At 40.4% G+C, this 18,075-nt stretch overlaps 1 protein-coding gene across 2 annotated transcripts in view; it reads right to left on the reverse strand.

The window, feature by feature from the left end:
* Positions 1–17,928, reverse strand: part of QRICH1 (glutamine rich 1) — a 53,493-nt gene extending 35,565 nt beyond the window's left edge. The window contains exons 1-2 of one of the 2 annotated variants that reach the window (XM_059389675.1): positions 17,761–17,928; positions 6,309–6,638 (exon numbers count right to left, since the gene is read on the reverse strand). In XM_059389675.1, coding sequence (XP_059245658.1) covers positions 6,309–6,617 — 309 coding nt within the window. In that variant the 5' untranslated portion in view covers positions 6,618–6,638; positions 17,761–17,928. Of the gene's footprint in view, positions 1–6,308; positions 6,639–16,232; positions 16,299–17,760 lie in introns of those variants that run through there. The other variant, XM_059389676.1, reaches the window with a different exon arrangement.
* Positions 17,929–18,075: the final 147 nt, after the last annotated feature.

Below are 18,075 nucleotides of genomic sequence, written 5' to 3' on the forward strand. Positions count from 1 at the left end.
CATCTATGAAAAACCCACAGCAAATATCATTCTCAATGGAGAAAAACTGAGAGCTTTTCCGCTAAGGTCAGGAACATTGCAGGGATGTCCCTTATCACCACTGCTATTCGACATAGTACTAGAAGTCCTAACCTCAGCCATCAGACAACAAAAAGAAATTAAGGCATCCAAATCGGCAAAGTCAAACTATCACTCTCTGCAGATGATATGAAACTTTATGTGGAAAACCCAAAAGACTCAACTCCAAATCTGCTAGAACTTGTACAGGAATTCAGTAAAGTGTCAGGATATAAAATCAATGCACAGAAATCAGTTGCATTTCTATACACCAACAACAAGACGGAAGAAAGAGAAATTAAGGAGTCGATCCCATTTACAATTGCACCCAAAACCATAAGATACCTAGGAATAAACCTAACCAAAGAGGAAAAGAATCTGTACTCAGAAAACTATAAAGTATACATGAAAGAAATTGAGTAAGACACAAAGAAATGAAAAAACATTCCATGCTCATGGATTGGAAGAACAAATATTGTGAAAATGTTTATGCTACCTAAAGCAATCTACACATTTAATGCAATCATATCAAAATACCATCAATTTTTTTCAAAGAAATGGAACAAATAATCCTAAAATTTATATGGAATCAGAAAAGACCTCGAATAGCTAGAGGAATGTTGAAAAAGAAAGCCAAAGTTGGTGGCATCACAATTCTAGACTTCAAGCTCTATTACAAAGCTGTCATCATCAAGACAGTATGGTACTGGAACAAAAACAGACACATAGATCAGTGGAACAGAATAGAGAACCCAGAAACAGACCCTCAATTCTATGGTCCACTAATCTCCAACAAAGCAGGAAAGAATGTCCAATGGAAAAAGGACAGTCTCTTCAACAAATATGTTGGGAAAATGGGACAGCCACATGCAGAAGAATGAAATTGGACCATTTTCTTACACCACACACGAAAATAGACCCAAAATGGATGAAGGACCTCAATGTGAGAAAGGAATCCATCAAAATCCTTGAGGAGAACACCGGCAGCAACCTCTTCCACCTCAGCTGCAGCAACTTCTTCCTAGAAACATCACCAAAGGTAAGGGAAGCAAGGGCAAAAATGAACTACTGGGACTTCATCAAGATCAAAAGCTTTTGCACAACAAAGGAAACAGTCAACAAAACCAAAAGACAACAGACAGAATGGGAGAAGATATTTGCAAACAACACATCAGATAAAAGGCTAGTATCCAAAATCTATGAAGAACTTATCAAACTCAACACCCAAAGAACAAATAATCCAATCGAGAAATGGGCAGAGGACATGAACAGACATTTCTGCAAAGAAGACATCCAGATGGCCAACAGACACACGTGAAAGTGCTCTACATCACTCAGCATCGGGGAAATACAAAAAATACAAATCAAAACCACAATGAGATACCACCTCACACCAGTCAGAATGGCTAAAATTAACAAGTCAGGAAATGACAGATGATGGTGAGGATGCAGAGAAAGGGGAACCCTCCCTCCTACACTGTTGGTGGGAATGCAAGCTGGTGTGACCATTCTGAAAGGCATCATGGAGGTTCCTCAAAAACTTGAAAGTAGAGCTACCCTACGACCCAGCAATCACACTACTGGGTATTTACCCTAAAAATACAAATGCAGTGATCCGAAGGGGCACGTGTACCCTAATGTTTATTTATAGCAGCAATAACCACAATAGCCAAACTATGGAAAGAACCTAGATGTCCATCAACAGATGAATGGATAAAGAAGATGTGTTCAATATATACAATGGAATATTATGCAGCCATCAAAAGAAATGAAATTTTACCATTTGCAATGACATGGATGGAACTAGAGGGTATCGTGCTAAGCAAAGTAAGTCAATCAGAGAAAGACAATTATCATATGATCTCCCTGATATGTAGAATTTGAGAGGCAATGTGGGGGGTTTGCTGGGTAGGGAAGGAAAAAAATGAAATAAGATGGGATTGGGAGGGAGACAAACCATAAGAGACTCTTAATCTCACAAAACAAACTGAGGATTACTGGGGCTGGGGAGGTAAGGAGAGGGTGGTTGGGTTATGGACATTGGGGAGGAGGGTATGTGCTATGGTGAGTACTGTGAAGTGTGTAAACTAGCAATTCACAGACCTGTACCCCTGAGGCTAATAATACATTATATGTTAATAAAAAAATTTTAAAAAGATAAATTAAAATAAAATTCAAGCCCAGCATGGAGCCCAGTTAAAAATAAATAAACAAATAGGGCGCCTGGGTGGCTCAGTGGTTAAGCCGCTGCCTTCGGCTCAGGTCATGATCTCAGGGTCCTGGGATCGAGTCCCGCATCGGGCTCTCTGCTCAGCAGGGAGCCTGCTTCCTCCTCTCTCTCTCTCTCTGCCTGCCTCTCTGCCTACTTGTGATTTCTCTCTGTCAAATAAATAAATAAAATCTTTAAAAAAAAAAAAAAAAATAAATAAATAAAAATAAAAATAAATAAACAAATAAAAATTGAGCTCTTCTCCTTAGCACCCCACTCCCAAGCCCAATTACTGTTTTGAACTTTACTACTACTGTTCAAGAACTACTACATTCTGCATGTTAAAAAAAGAGATACTAAACTGGTTTTGACCCTCAGCAATCTGCTAAACATCCTACCCTGTCAAAACATGTAGATCTACCTCGTTCTTCTGGCTACATAGGACAATATACTACAATTGTACCAGTGCCATTATTTGCCATTTCCCTTACTGAGCGACTTGGTTCTAGTGTTACTACTATAATGAGTGCAGCAGTGAATATCCCCATATACATATATACCTGTGAAAACAAATGCAAGGTCAAAGGTATGCACACTTAAGCATTTGACAAGTATTACCAAAACCACTTCCAAGAAGTTACACTAATTTTTTTTTGCATTGTTTAAAAAAAGATTTATTCATTTGAGAGAAAGAGTAATGGAGAGAGCAAGAGCAGCAGAGGGAGAGGGAGAAGCAGCCTCTCCCCTGAGCAGGGAGCCAGACGCAGGGCTTAATTCCAGGACCCTAGTATCATGATCTACACCTAAGGCAGACGCTTAACTGACTGAGCCACCTATGTGCCCCAGAGTTACACTAATTTATCCTCTCCATACCCTTGCTGTCCTGGATAAAATCTTTATAAATGTTTTCCTATCTATTAAATGAAATATATTTCACTTTCAAAATTTATACCTCCATAATTACCAGTAGTATGAAATATCTTCTGATATGCATATGATCACATGTATTTCTTCTTTCACAAACTACTATATCCTTTGTTCATTTTTTTACTAGGTTATTTTTTCTACTTTCTCGGAGTTCTTCGTGTATCAGCAGCACTATGCAGAAGCACAGGCTCCAGTCAGAGCAGCTTGGGTGCAAACAGTATCTGCTAGTACAGGACCTACCTCCCCTATGCCTCATGTGCTATTTTTAATTTTAAAAAAATTATCCTTTTAAACTAAGTATAGATAGGCCAATAAAAGAGACCAAGAAACCAACATGTGTGTATAGTAACTCCAGGTTTTTTTCTTTTAAGTGGGCATAGAGCTGGGTGTTCAAGCTGAGCTTGAGTTCACAACCCCAAGATCAAGATCTGACCTGAAATCAAGAGTTGTACACTTAACCAACTCAGCCACCCAGGCACCCCTGCATAATAATTTTATAACTGCAAGGCATATATTTGACTCTGATATCACTCAGAAAAAAATTTTTTTTCAAAGTCTTATATAAAGTTGTATTTTCAGTCGTATTTTTATTAATACTGTCTAGCTTATGATTTTGGTAACTTTAGATTAACAGTATCAATTTTTGTAAGTAACAGTATCAATTTAATCTTTATTTAAATTAAATCTACAAAGCCAACTTTTAAATCTTTTTTTTTTTTTTTTAAAGATTTTATTTATTTATCAGAGGTAGAGAGGGGGAGAGAGAGAGCACAGGCAGACAGAATGGCAGGCAGAGGCAGAGGGAGAAGCAGGCTCCCTGCTGAGCAAGGAGCCCGATGTGGGACTCGATCCCAGGACGCTGGGATCATGACCTGAGCCGAAGGCAGCTGCTTAACCAACTGAGCCACCCAGGCGTCCCTACAAAGCCAACTTTTAGAAAAATTTTAGAAAATTTTAGAAAAATTAAATCCCTCTGGCTTAAGCCAGTTATTAATGAAAATAGATTTGCCCTAAGAGTTTTTTTGCTTTGGGTGCCTGTGTGGCTCAGTCAGTTAAGTGACTGCCTTCGGCTCAGGTCATGATCCTGGAGTCCTGGGACTGAGTCCCACATTGGGCTCCCTGCTTCACAGGGAGTCTGCTTCTCCTGCTGACCTCCCTCCTCTCTTGCTCTCCCTCCCTCATTCTCTCTCTCTCTCAAATAATAAATAAAAATCTTAAAAAAAAAAAAAAAGAGGTTTAATTTTTTTTTTAAGATTTTATTTATTTATTTGACAGACAGAGATCACAAGTAGGCAGAGATGCAGGCAGAGAGAGAGGAGGGTAAGCAGGCTCCCTGCTGAGCAGAAGACCGGATGCGGGGGCTCAATTCCAGGACCCTGAGATCATGATCTGAACTGAAGGCAGAGACTTAACCCACTGAGCCATCCAGGCACCCCTTTGTTTTTATTTTTAAGTGAGAGAGAGAGTGCACTCAAGTGGTGGGAGCGTCAGAGGGACAGAAAGAAATCTTAAGCAAGCTCCATGCTCAGTGCTTGTATCTCATGGATTTATTATTATATTTACGTTCCTTCTTTTATTTACAGGGGTTTTAAGGAAAGATGATGATGTTAATAGGTGACCTCAATTCACCATCTTAAACAACATTTTAAACTCAAATCTCAAGGCATTTTTTTCCCTTTTATTTTTTCAAAGTGAGCTCTATACCCAGCATGGGCTTGAACTCAAGACCCCAAGATCAAGAGTCACACTGAATGCTCTACAGACTAGTCAGACGACCATATCCCAAACCATTTTAACCTTTTGAAAAATGAAGTCCACGGTTTAAGTAACAGCAGAATAATTTCTTGAACCAAAAAATCAGTCTACCTTTCCTATACACCTTACAAAGAATGGAAAAAATAGAGGTAGGTGCCTGGGTGGCTTAGTCGTTAAGGGTCTGTTTTCAGCTCAGGTCATGATCCCAGGGTCCTGGGATTGAACCCTACATCCCACTCCTTGCTCAGCAGGAGGTCAGCGGCTCCCTCTCCCTCTGCCTGCAGCTCCCCCTGCTTGTGCACACTCTCTCTGTTGAATAATAAATAAAATCTTAAAAAAAATTAAAAAAAAAAAAAGAACAAAAATGAAAAAACAATACTGCATTCCTCCACGTGCCAGATGTTTTCTTGTTTATTATCTCATTCAGTATCACTAAATAGTATTATCCCTATTTAACAGATGAAAAATCTAGGGCTAAAAAGATTTAAATCATGTCAACAAATAGGAGGTCAAGCCAGACTTAAACCCAGGAATGCAACTCCAGAGCCCAGATCCTTCCAATATATCTGCCTGCATTCTTAAGGAGCAAAGAGGCCAGTCTTTCTATCTTATCAAACATACCTCTCTACAGTCCTTGCCCCTCCATCAAGTTCTACCCTTTCCAATTCTCTTGGTGTAAAAAACATTGAGCCAAAATGAAATAGAATCACAACAGACAGGGGTAAGAAAGCAGCATTTGTAAATGGAGCATACTGTTAGTCTCAGATGAGGAAGCCCTAAAGAGGCACTTTGACCTTCTCAGCAAATGTATGAAGCTTCTTCTCTTTCTGTAAGCTTATTACAATTAGCATTATTTCCTGAGGATTACAAATAGTAAATGCAGACCTAGAAATCTACAAGGGACCTAAGTCAGGGAACAATAAAAATAAATGAAGATCACTGAAATATATTATATCCTTTTAAAACAACTTCCAAATGTCATGCTTTAAATAATGAGGTAAGATGAACCCCTCCTCTGCTCTTGATCTGTTCAGGGTGACACAGATAAAAGAGAGCCTTCTGTTACACACAGCTATATCACATCCAAACCCAGTCCCAGAAGACCACTAATTCCCATACTGTTCAATTCTCCAAAGCAAATGGCAAGTATCTGCAATCTTTTTAGTTTATGGTAGTTGCAAATACTTTTAGTCTATACTATGAAAGCCTCTGTGTTAAATAAAATGTGTTTTAAAAAACCAGAGTACTCCCCCTAGTAAAAATAACCTTGGACATTTGTGATGTGATGTTCCTACTAACCAAAACCCGGATGGCAAATAAAATCTATTAAACAGGATGCACCTCAACATCTCCCTTTTACCTGAACCTGCTGTGGTTGTTGAACCTGAATCTGCTGTTCTTGTTGGGTTTGTGGCTGAACACTGGTGGTGACTGGACAGGCAAGTTCAAGCAAAGACCCAGCCACTTCGGTGCTGTCTGTGTAAATGCAGTTCCCACCCTGTTGGTACACCATGGTAGTGGTAGCTGTCTGCTGGAACTCCTGAAGGGCTTCCGGCCCTTTAGAGGCTAATGAGTCCAGAAATTCCTTCATCCTGTGTTGCGGGACAGACCGCGCCTTCACTCGGATGTACTCTTCAAAGGAAATGGTGTTTTCCAGGGAATTATTCATATTGCAGAGTCCTTAGGGTTCCTAGAAATAAAATAAATGGTCAGAAGTCAAAATTATGCTATTGTTTTCATATTCTGAAATGCAGAGCAATCATGCTTGCATCAGAGTGGAATATTCAGGGTAGCTGTGTACATCTAGAATCCAAAATAGAGTTATTATACCACCTTATTCTTTTTTTAGTTAACAGTATCTAGAAATTGTCCCCATAAACATTTCTTAAATCAAACTATCACAGTGAAAACAAAAAACAAAGGCATGCGTCACAGTACTGGATGAAACAGGCTGAAAACACACTCTCCACCCAGTTCTAGGCCAATGCCATCTTCTCTGCAGAGCCAAGCACTGGACAACAAAAGTCACATGCAAAATTACTCTGTGACCATCACAGAGAGGACAACCAAGGAAGTTAGGAGCAGGGATTCCTACTGACATGTTCAATTTCTGCGACCAACGATGTCCTCGAGTGAAGAATACACATGCCATCTAGCTGTAGCAAGACCCTAGAGAAAGGGAGTATATACTTATATTTCATCTGCCACCAGAAACACCAAAAATCCGTTTGCCGTATATTGCTCACATTCTTTTACAGCACAGCTTACTGGTCAAAAGCACGGATTTTGGAGCCAGCCTGCCAGGGTCCAAATCCCAGCGTGATCTCTCCTTAGCTCTGAAACCCTGGACAAGTTAGTTAACCTTAGTTTGTATATAAAATGGGGACAAATAGTATCTATCATACAGAATTGACATAAAGATTAAACACACTTCACAAGTAAAGTCCTTGGAAGAAAATCCAACATAGACTGCACCATATAAGTACTAGCTGGTATTATTAAAATTAGCTGGGGGAGGGAGCTGAATAGCACTTTAAATTACTAGGTCATTACTAAGATTCAGAGATCAATTTGTCACATTCTTCATTGGGGTATTTACCCTAAGAATGAATCTGCAGGGGTAGATAGTAATTCTCAATTACCTGGGGGACAACCACGCAATCTATCTATGGACTGCTAAGGGCCCTACCACTGCTACTTTCATACTGTTCCCTCCTCTCTGGATCAGAACCACCTCCAGAACAAAAGCAGAAACAGGACAGGAGGGTCTCACAGACGATGTCAACCTTTTTGCCAAAAAGGGCTCTCTGTCAATTGCAAATGAAAAAGTGATTTGTCTCCCTGGGTCATCAAGGAAAGGCTAGAAGGGCATCAAGGCTAGAAAGGCCAGTCTCTTTCACTGCCCAGGTGTTCTGCCTTATGTTACAGATAAAAGGCATATGGGTAATCATCTCATCTCTTTCACTTGACTCTAAACTCCTGGCAGACAAGACTGTGTCCCAATACGCTCTGAATGGCTGACACACAGTAGGTACATATATGCATACATGTACATGTATGTTGGATTTGCAACTGAATGTATAAAGGATTATGGCTCTTTGTCCCTGTAACATCTCTAACTTACAACCATAAATGTTACCCTTTTTCTTGGTAAATAGTTAGTATATATCTTGAGAAAAGAACCTATGTATCTGGGACAAGTGTGAGACCAAAGAAAACATTTAATTCTTACTGCTACTAAGTTATTAACACTGGCAACATTTCTGTGGGACACTGTAAATATACTACATGAGCTATATTTGGGTGCTTTCAAAGAGAAGAGACCCAACAGTAATTCTTTTAATGATGCATATAATATATTCTAAATATATCTTTCCATAAATAAAGTACAACAACACACACACACACACAAGAACAACACGTATACTTTGTCCTGCCTAAAGTCAAATCCTAGGCCACTACTCTCCGAAGAGCCTCTATTTCTCTGGAAAACTCCAAGCACAATGAAGTGCAGAGAACAGCAAGTGCAGGTCAGGTGAGGGCAAGGTTAAAGCCTTTGCTGACAGCCTCTAATCTGAAATTTAACTCGTTTGTCCCTTTCTCACTTCTCTTCGGACCATCTGCCTTGCTCAGTTCTCTCTTCTCTCTGCTACAGCTGCATTCAGATATCTTCTCTCAGAGTTGAAAATTAGGAGGTCTTTCGAAGTCTATGAGACTTCAAAATTCAGATCTCAATGATGTCATAGCACAAATGAAAAGACAACCACAAAGGACAAGCAACTCATCTTTTTCTAACCTATTCAGAGAAGGACATTCCAGTGTAGGTGACCCAAAAACGCTCACCACACTGGTACAGAATGTGTCAAACCTCTCCTCTGATAAGAGCATCATGACTGGAATTTCCATCTGAAGAAGGTAGCTCTCATAATATAGACCCAACAACATTACAAAATTCTCAGCATGTGACTCTAAATACCTAATCACACTTACCCTTCTAGCTCAAAAAGGGACAAAGGAGAGAGATATATGAACAGAAATTAACTGTTTCTATGTTATGCTATTACATATTTCAGTAGTCCACCTCCATCATAAAAGAACGGCAGAGGGGTGCCTGGGTGGCTCAGTTGGTTGGACGACTGCCTTCGGCTCAGGTCATGATCCTGGAGTCCCGGGATCGAGTTCCACATCGGGCTCCCAGCTCCATGGGAAGTCTGCTTCTCCCTCTGACCTTCTCCTCGCTCATGTTCTCTCTCACTGTCTTTCTCTCAAATAAATAAATAAAATCTTTAAAAAAATAAAATAAAATAAAAGAACGGCAGAGGTCAACTGAAACTTACATTTCCCCAAATTTATTTTCTTTAACAATTAGCTGCATTCCCATAAAATAGTGACAGACTGCTTGAATTCTCAAGACTGTCTGTACTGGAGTCATAGCTATAATGTCAAAGTAATTTTTTTTTAAAGATTTTATTTATTTATTTGACAGAGATCACAAGTAGGCTAAGAGGCAGGCAGACAGAGAGGGGGGAAGCAGGCACCCCCCTGAGCAGAGAGCCCGATGTGGGGCTTGATCCCAGGACCCTGAGATCATGACCTGAGCTGAAGGCAGAGGCTTTAACCCACTGAGCCACCCAGGCGCCCCAACACATTTATTTTTTAAGAAAAAATATTCGAATAGTACAGAAAAATAATTTAAAAATAACCCCACATATAGCTGTTATACATTCTCAACAGCACTTAATATTAATGTCTGATTTTTCATTAACAGAGCACAGTAGGTGCCACATTCAGGGTTTAACTTACTTTTCTTTGATGACTAATGAAGTTGAATACCTTTTTTTTTTTTTGAAGATTTTATTTATTTATTTGACAGAGAGAGACACCATGAGAGAAGGAACATAAGCAGGGGGAAGTGGGAAGTGGGAGAGGGAGAAGCAGGCTTCCTGCTGAGCAAGGAGCTCAAAGCAGGACTGGATACCAGGATTCCAGGATCATGACCTGAGCTGAAGGTAGCCCCTTAAGGACTGAGCCACCCTGGCAGCCAAAGTTGAGTACCTTTTTTGTGTCTATTGATAATTCTGAAATCTTGTTCTTTAAAACATCATTCTAAGTCTTTTACCAATTTATAAAGTTTTCTGCATTTTGCTACTTGATTTGTAAAAGCTCTTTGTGTATCTTATAAAAGGACACTATATCAAATATATGTGCATTCATCTGTCTTTTAATGTCATTTAATGCAAAGCAACTGTTTTTTAATTGTATATATTTAAGGGGTACAATTTGTAAGTTGATATAATCATGCATTAAGAAATAATCACCACAGTCAAACTAACAAACATGTTAACTGCCTTAAAAAAAAAAACACAAAATAATATGTAAGTATGCTTTCTTGATCTACCAATTTTAAACACTGATCTGTCCTTCAGGAAAGGTAAGTTTAAGGCATTTAAATCATCTTCCTCTCACTAACCCCTGCCAATCACATTTTTATTTTTGCCATGATCAATTTCATAGCTTTAAATCTGTATTTGTAGGCTTATTAATTTCAGAGTATCTCCAGACTTCCCATTATATAAGACAGGGAAATTAAAGTCTGGTGTCCTCTATTTTTGACAAGCATTTAGTGAAGGGAGTATAATTCTAATAAATAAATAGCTTACTTTTAGAGTACAGCATTTCATACCGAATTAAACTTAGGACATTATTTTTTTTTTAAATCAAGGTTCCAATCAAGGTTCCATTCTGCTCCAAGCAAATCCTGTATTTCTAGAATACCATGTTAAGATAAATCATTACAAGAAACCCTAGTCCGACTATAAATTTATTCCAAAAAGCAAAAATAAGATGGATATTCAGTTCTCAGAAAGAATGGAATAAGGAGTACCTGGTTGGTTCAGTCAGTTAAGTGTTCAACTCTTTTTTTTTTTTTTTTAAAGATTTCACCCATTTATTTGACAGAAATCACAAGTAGGCAGAGAGGCAGGCAAGAGAGAGGGGCAAGAAGGCTCCCCGCCAGGTGCAGAGAGCCTGATGATGGGCTCGGTCCCAGGACCCTGAGCTGAAGATACAGACACTTAACCCACTGAGCCACCCAGGCGCCCCAAGTGTCCAACTCTTGATCTCAGCTCAGGTCATGATCTCAGGGTCGTGAGTTCAGCCTGGTGTTGGACCCCACACTGGGCGTGGAGCCCACTCAATAAATTAATTAAATTAAAATTTAAAAAGAAAGAATGGAATAAAAGCTTAGAAATGCATCTGCTATAAAGTCTCAAAGTTCATTCAAGATTTCATTAAAACAAAACAAAACAGGGGCACCTGGATGGCTCAGTCATTAAGTGTCTTCCTTCAGCTCAGGTCATGATCCCAATGTCCTGGGATTGAGCCCCGCATGGAACTCCCTGCTCAATGGGGAGTCTGCTTCTCCCTCTCCGGCTCCCCCGTGCCTGTGTTCCCTCTCTAGGTATCTATATCTAGGTATCTCTGTCATAAATAAATAAAACCTTTAAAAAACAAAACAAAACACCAACATCCTGAAGTAGGAAAAGTGCTATAAAACTTAGTAAATGTTGATAAAGGCTCCTCAACGGATATCCTATTCATATTCTGTATCCTTGTGAAAATACATGAAACATTCTATGATAAAAAACACCTTTTGGGGCGCCTGGGTGGTTCAGTGGATTAAGCCGCTGCCTTCGGCTCGGGTCATGATCTCAGGGTCTTGGGATTGAGTCCCGCATCGGGCTCTCTGCTCAGCGGGGAGCCTGCTTCCTCCTCTCTCTCTGCCTTCCTCTCTGCCTACTTGTGATCTCTTTCTGTCAAATAAATAAATAAAATCTTAAAAAAAAAAAAAAACAACCTTTTGTATTTTAAACAGTTTAGACTACAAAATATAAAAACACTTTGCTGTGCTCCAAGTTTAGAGCTGACAATGATAGTCAGTGGAGCTTCAAGCAGAAGCCAGGGCTTCCCGATTCCCATTGTTTTTTTCTTTCACTAGGCCCCTAGGAGGTTCTTCACTGATTCTGTCTGTACAAGTCCACAAAATCCTCTGAGAACCAATGACTCAGAGGAAGCTAAAAATATTAACCAACAATGAATTCAATGGAGAACTTAAAAAGTTTTTTAAGATTTTATTTTTAAGGGGCATCTGGGTGGCTCAGTGGGTTAAGCTTCTACCTTCAGCTCAGGTCATGATCCCAAGATCCTGGGATCAAGCCCCACATCGGGCTCTGCTTCCTCACCTCTCTGCCAGCTTGTGATCTCTCTCTTTCTCTCTCTCTCTCCGTCTCTGTCAAATAAATAAATAAATAAAATCTTAAAAAAAAAAAAAAAAGATTTTATTTTTAAGAAATCCCTACACCTAATGTGGGGCTCAAACTCACAACCCATGGATCAATAACTACATAATTTACTGACTGAGCCAGCCAGGCACCCCTTGGAGAACTTAAAAATTTAATGAAAAAGGCCAATTTGAAAGAACATTCCAATCTGTCCATTTATACAGACTAAAACACACATGGCTTGTCTTTTTAACCTGCTCACTTGGCAGTATCTACCAGACTGACACATCCCAATAACGAAAGCACACTAAGTCAGCATCTGACCTGACACCAAAGTGCTGCTCAGAAGGGGGTGGGCGAAGGGAAGGCTTCAGAAATGTATTCAAATATTTTAGACTAGTCAGTGAGTAAAAAAAACACTGAGGAAAAATTAAGCAAATTCTCAATAGTGGTGACCACGGTTTCCTCCTTTGTTTTTGTGATCAGAAAAAGCCCTCCCTACTATAAAATCAGGTCATTATTCACCTAGAGTTTTTTAACTTAACAGTTAAGTTTTTAACTTAACAATTTTTTAATACAATGCTTTGATCCATTTAAAATTTATTTTGTATAATGTGAGGTAAAAGTCTAATTTTATTTTTTCCAAAGAGCAAACAACTTGTCCCAGTACCATTTACTGAAATTCCTTTGTTCACTGACTTGAAATGCCACTGTTATCATATACCAAATTCATATAAAGAAAGTCCACTCCTAAGCATTTATTGAGTGTTCTACAGATCTACTAACACAGTAGCCCCCCCCCCAAAAAAAAAAAAGATGTTAATATCTGGAAGATTCCTTGTCCTCTAAATAGTTTATTTAAATTTAACAAAGAAATAAATTATGTGTGAAAAGCGAACTGATAAAATTGTATTTATATATCCCAATATTGTTTATATAACTAAGGAAAAAATGCAAAAAACCTGCTAACAGTAGTTCTGCCTTGGTGGTAGATTCAGAGGACTTAAATTTCTTCCTGTGTAATACTCTTTTATATTTTCCACAATTTGTATTAAATAAAAAAGATAATTAAAAATTAATCTTTTCACACACCGATTACACCACAGTAACACACAAACAATTCTGGCTGATCGTAGCATGATTTTTCCCTCAAAACCTAAAACTCTTATTTAAAGACAAAATCATCAAGTATCAGAGCTTGCATAATAATGAAGACTGTTAACTTCTTCAAGATGCTGCTCACAAGGCTGCACAAGGGTGAACCCTGGTAATGGAGAAATGGAAAAACTCTCCACAACCCCCCCAAAGAAGCAAGATTCTTAATTAGCTCCAGGTCAAAGACTTGGTGAGCAACAGTAAATTAATTGATTAATTAAGATACTTCAGAAAAACATGAAGCTGGAGGGATAGTTGAATACTCCCAATTTCTGGGAGTCAAAAAGCAAAGAGTATGGAAAACACTTTGGGGCTCATTGGGGTAGCAGTCTGTAAACAAGCATTTGCTTCTGAATACTCTTAAGCATAGCTGCTTTGCAAAACAATAAACAAAAAACCCCAAACCAACAGACCTAGAAAATTTTCACTTATATACACACCTATCAATCACTAGTTATTTCCCCAGTATCTTCTACTGGAGCTTAGCACAGTGTCTGACAGATTTAGGCCCTCAATGTATGAAGTTATCATTACTTTATCATACCTTTACAAGAAGGTATGATGGACAAAGGTTATTCTAAAGGAATAATCTATTACATTTTCATAGGTCTCTTTGCCAATTTCTTTCTTTTTTCTATTTAGGTACTAAAGGAAGACTTAAATACTCACCAGAATCATCCTATCTTGGGTCTCCTCAAATTTCTGATACCTCTTCCCAGTTTCCCATGCAGTTCCACAAAGCAGGTCTTGAATATAAAATGGACTAAGAGAAGAAACTCTGAGCTGTCTCAGAGTCCTGCCTCTTCCTGTTTACCCAGTCATGTTATTGGGCCCCTCTCACAGTTCACATCTACTATTTGTAGATGGCTCCTTACAGCTCTGTTTAAGTCTAATTTGAAGAACACATTCACATTAAAAAAGAAATCAACTTCTATTTTAAGGAGCTGCAGTCACATCTGTCCTAATTAACATAAAGAATCATTTCAGACGAGATCGGGCGCGTTCAGGGTGGTATGGCCTTAGACAAGAATCATTTCAAAGAAGCAAATTGGGAGATACACTTCTATTCTTAAGGATACTAAATCTACACATGGTTTGGGATAAGTATTATCCCACTGGGTCATTTATCTGCCACACACCTTTACCAGAGGAATGCCTGATTTAGGAGCATTTTTGCCATATTTCTATTTTTGGACAACACACTTTCAACCAGGAACTTAAATTCACATTCCCACCAAAGACTGATGAACTGTAAACTGGCACAACCATTTGTATCAACTAGTAAAGTCAAATTCTATCCCCAGGTGTGCATCACACACATATACAGAAAGGTAATTATACAAGAATGTTCAAAGTAGTATTGTTAGTAACAGCCCCAAACTGGAAGGAATCTAGATGTCAAGCAGTAACAAAAGGGATGAGTAAATTATGGTACAGTCATATAGTTGAATACTATAAAGAAACTGGAATGAAGGAACTACAGTCACACACAATGGGGATGAATTTAGCAATGCTTAAAGAAGACATAAAATACAGTATGATTCCATGTACATAAAACTCAAAAGCAAACAAAACTATGTTGTTGAGGGATATGAAGGTGATAAAAGTGAAAAGAAAAAGAACATGATTGTCACAGAAGTCAGAATGATAATTATCTCTAGCAGTTGAGAAGCTATGACTAGGAATGGACCCAGGAAGGGTGCAGGGGTGCTGGCATTGTTAAACTTCTTCAAGAGGTTGTAAACCAGTGGTTCATTTTATAATTTTTCATTAAATTTTATACAGGTCACTTGAATTTACAGGTATTTCAAAAAAAAAAAAAAAAAAAAAAAAAGCTTTCTGACAGCCAACAGCTCTACCTAAAATTTTGCTCTAGCCTCAAGTGTGACACCAAAGGCTCATTCTTTCCCCCTTTTCAGCAAAGCAAGAGGTTAATCTATCACTTGTTCATGCAGCCACAATCAGAAATCACAATCCTGGAGAGGACTTAAAACATCTGGAACAAAATGCAGGGCAACTAAGTACAAAGTAACAGAAAAGAATAGGTGCTCATATAACACCTTATTCTGAGATGGAGAAATAAAAGACCATTACAGACAAAGAATGGCCATTTCAAAAGTAGACAAGCAAGAAGCATGACACATAGAGTTCAAACCACAACTGATTAAAAGACAGCATGCAAGCTTTAAGGTAAAGATTCCTGATTCTGAAGCTGTCATAATGCAAGACAGTCATACCTGGAGCCCCTGACTTTGATTACCTTTTGGGAGCAATTAAAATTTTAAGAAATCTGAATCCCTATTTGATCTATTTGAAATGGCAACAACATAAACTGGAAAGGGGATGTGTACAGCAAAGGTTTATGAAAAGGTATACAAACTATTCATCACAAAGGGCTGAAAGTAGCAGATCCTCTAATAGAGAAATCTAAGCTAATGAGCTTACAAAAATATTATCTACAAACACCAATTTAAATGGCAGATCTCAAACTTAATAGTTAAAAACAAAGATATCCTGGAACAGGCAGGCCTAAAAGGTATATCAAAATTTTAAGTCTATCTCAAACTTTACTACTTTTCTTTGCACCATTTAAGGTCCTTAGAAAAGCTGTGCGCCCTCATGCTAAAACCTGAAAGTTGCATTGACTTACATTTCAAGGGAAGAAAAGTGTTCAAGCAGCAAACTGTGGCTGGATTCAAAGATGCAGTTCTCCCACATCTTCAATTTCCCAGCACTTAGTAGTTTCTGTCAGACAGCACTCAGAGTAATTGGCAGGATTTGTAATGTTTCAATACTACTAGGAAAAAGACTGCACACATATTTTCAGCGTATGAATGATTTTAACTCACCAGTCACCATGTTGCATGTATTTCTGCTGCTTGTCCTGAGTTCTTAAGACTTGTAACATTCTGAAGAAGATAGAACAAAGAAGTCCTTTCCATCCTCAGCCTCTTTTTAAATTTTAACTTTGTTCTTAAAATACAGTATGTTAAAAGAATTACCCCCATCATTATTGTTTGGTAGCTAATTTTACTTCCTCTTAGCTTCTTTTTCTTTCAACTTAATTAAGCAAGACTGTAAAACAGATGTCTTGTCTTAGAAAAAAGACAAGTGTGTTAAGTGTGTTAAGTGTGTTATTTCTCTAGGACAAACCTAGAACTCCCCTAGTACCATAACAACAACAAAAAAGCCGAAAAGGATTGAAATTCTACATCAAAAGTGACTTCTGCAGTGATATATGAACAGATTTTAGAAATTTCTGTTGGGGAATTTTGTAATTATAAAAGAAGGCAGAGCACAGGTTTCTCAGGTTGTTTAATTTTGTTCTGGTCAACTTTTTGGCTGAGAGATAGCGGGCCTTCCTTAGTCTAACAGAATACAAACAAGCCCCTCCCACCCACACAGAAGAAAAGGCTGCATTTAAGGATCTCAAGTGGAATTTTAAAGCTCCGGTCATTTCAAGACCACAGAAAAGGATCCCCTTCCGGAGCGCACAGAGGTGACGCGTAGGAATTGCGCTTATGGAAGAATTACTTTGCAATGACAAGAAAGCAGGTACCGCTGAAGAGCCTTCCAGGATTAACCTTCCCTCTCCAGCACAAAGCACAAGAACAAGGTGAAGAAACTCGAGGGGGCTCGCTGCCCTCACAGACCTACATAGCTCAGTTTCAGAAACAGGGCAGCACCCTCCCCACACATTAGCCTCAAGTCACTGCATTCTTCAAGAAGAACGAGCAATCTCGCCCGCCTCGCGGAAGAGCGGATCCTCAAGTCAGACGGTAAAGCCGGTCGGTTTCTCCCCAGGCCTAGGCCACGGCGGTCCGGGGACGTCACCAGAGCAGGAAGGGCCCAACCCACAACCTTCCTCACACTGCGAGCCTCCCGCCAGCTCGCCGCCGCTCCACGGAGCAGAGGTGTCCTGCGCGTCCTCGCGGCGGCAGCGTCGCCACCCAACAGCAGGGCGCGCGCCCCGAAAGCGGGGGTCGCGGGCGGGCGCGCGCCACCGAACCCGCTCTAACCCAAGGGCCGCAGCACCAGGAGCAGAGATACCCAAACCGGGAACGCGCACGTCGGCGGCCACGCGCGCCAGGAGGGCCGCACAGCGCGCGCGCGCCCGCGTATAAACAGGCCCGGCCGCGCGCGAGCACCAGTGCGCGTTCGCGCGCCGCACCCACCCGAGTCCCCGACCTGCCGCTTCCCACTCCACAAGGGGCAGGGGCGCGCGAGCCCAGGGACATTCTCCTCTCCGGAGCCGCCCCGAGGTCTCCTGGGCCCAGCGGCAGCGGCCCGCCCGCCCCCGCCCGCCGTTGTGTGGGGTGGGCCCGCTGTCTCAGGCCCACAGGTTCGCCACATCTCTGCCCCAGCTGCAGCCCTCACCCGGCGACGTCGTCGTCGCCGCCACCGCCGCTGCCGCCGCTCTACCCGCCGGCCCCGCCGCACCGCTCGGGGCCCCGGTTCCGCCGTCGCCGCTCCAAGACCGACAGGATTTTCCCCTCACAGCTCCCTGGGCGCCATCTTACATTCAACCCTCACAGCCAATGGGTGCCGAATGCCCCTCTCGCGATAACCGAAGCGTCGAATCCCGCGAGAGTTGAGACTGCCTCCTGGCCAGACTTAAAGGGAACGCTTGTGCCGTGGCGAGAGGCCGGGCCTCGGGATGCAGAAACGGCGAGTAGAGCCAGGAGTGTAGGG

Source organism: Mustela nigripes, chromosome 2 (assembly GCF_022355385.1).
Source record: "Mustela nigripes isolate SB6536 chromosome 2, MUSNIG.SB6536, whole genome shotgun sequence".
NCBI classification, from domain to species: domain Eukaryota; kingdom Metazoa; phylum Chordata; class Mammalia; order Carnivora; family Mustelidae; genus Mustela; species Mustela nigripes.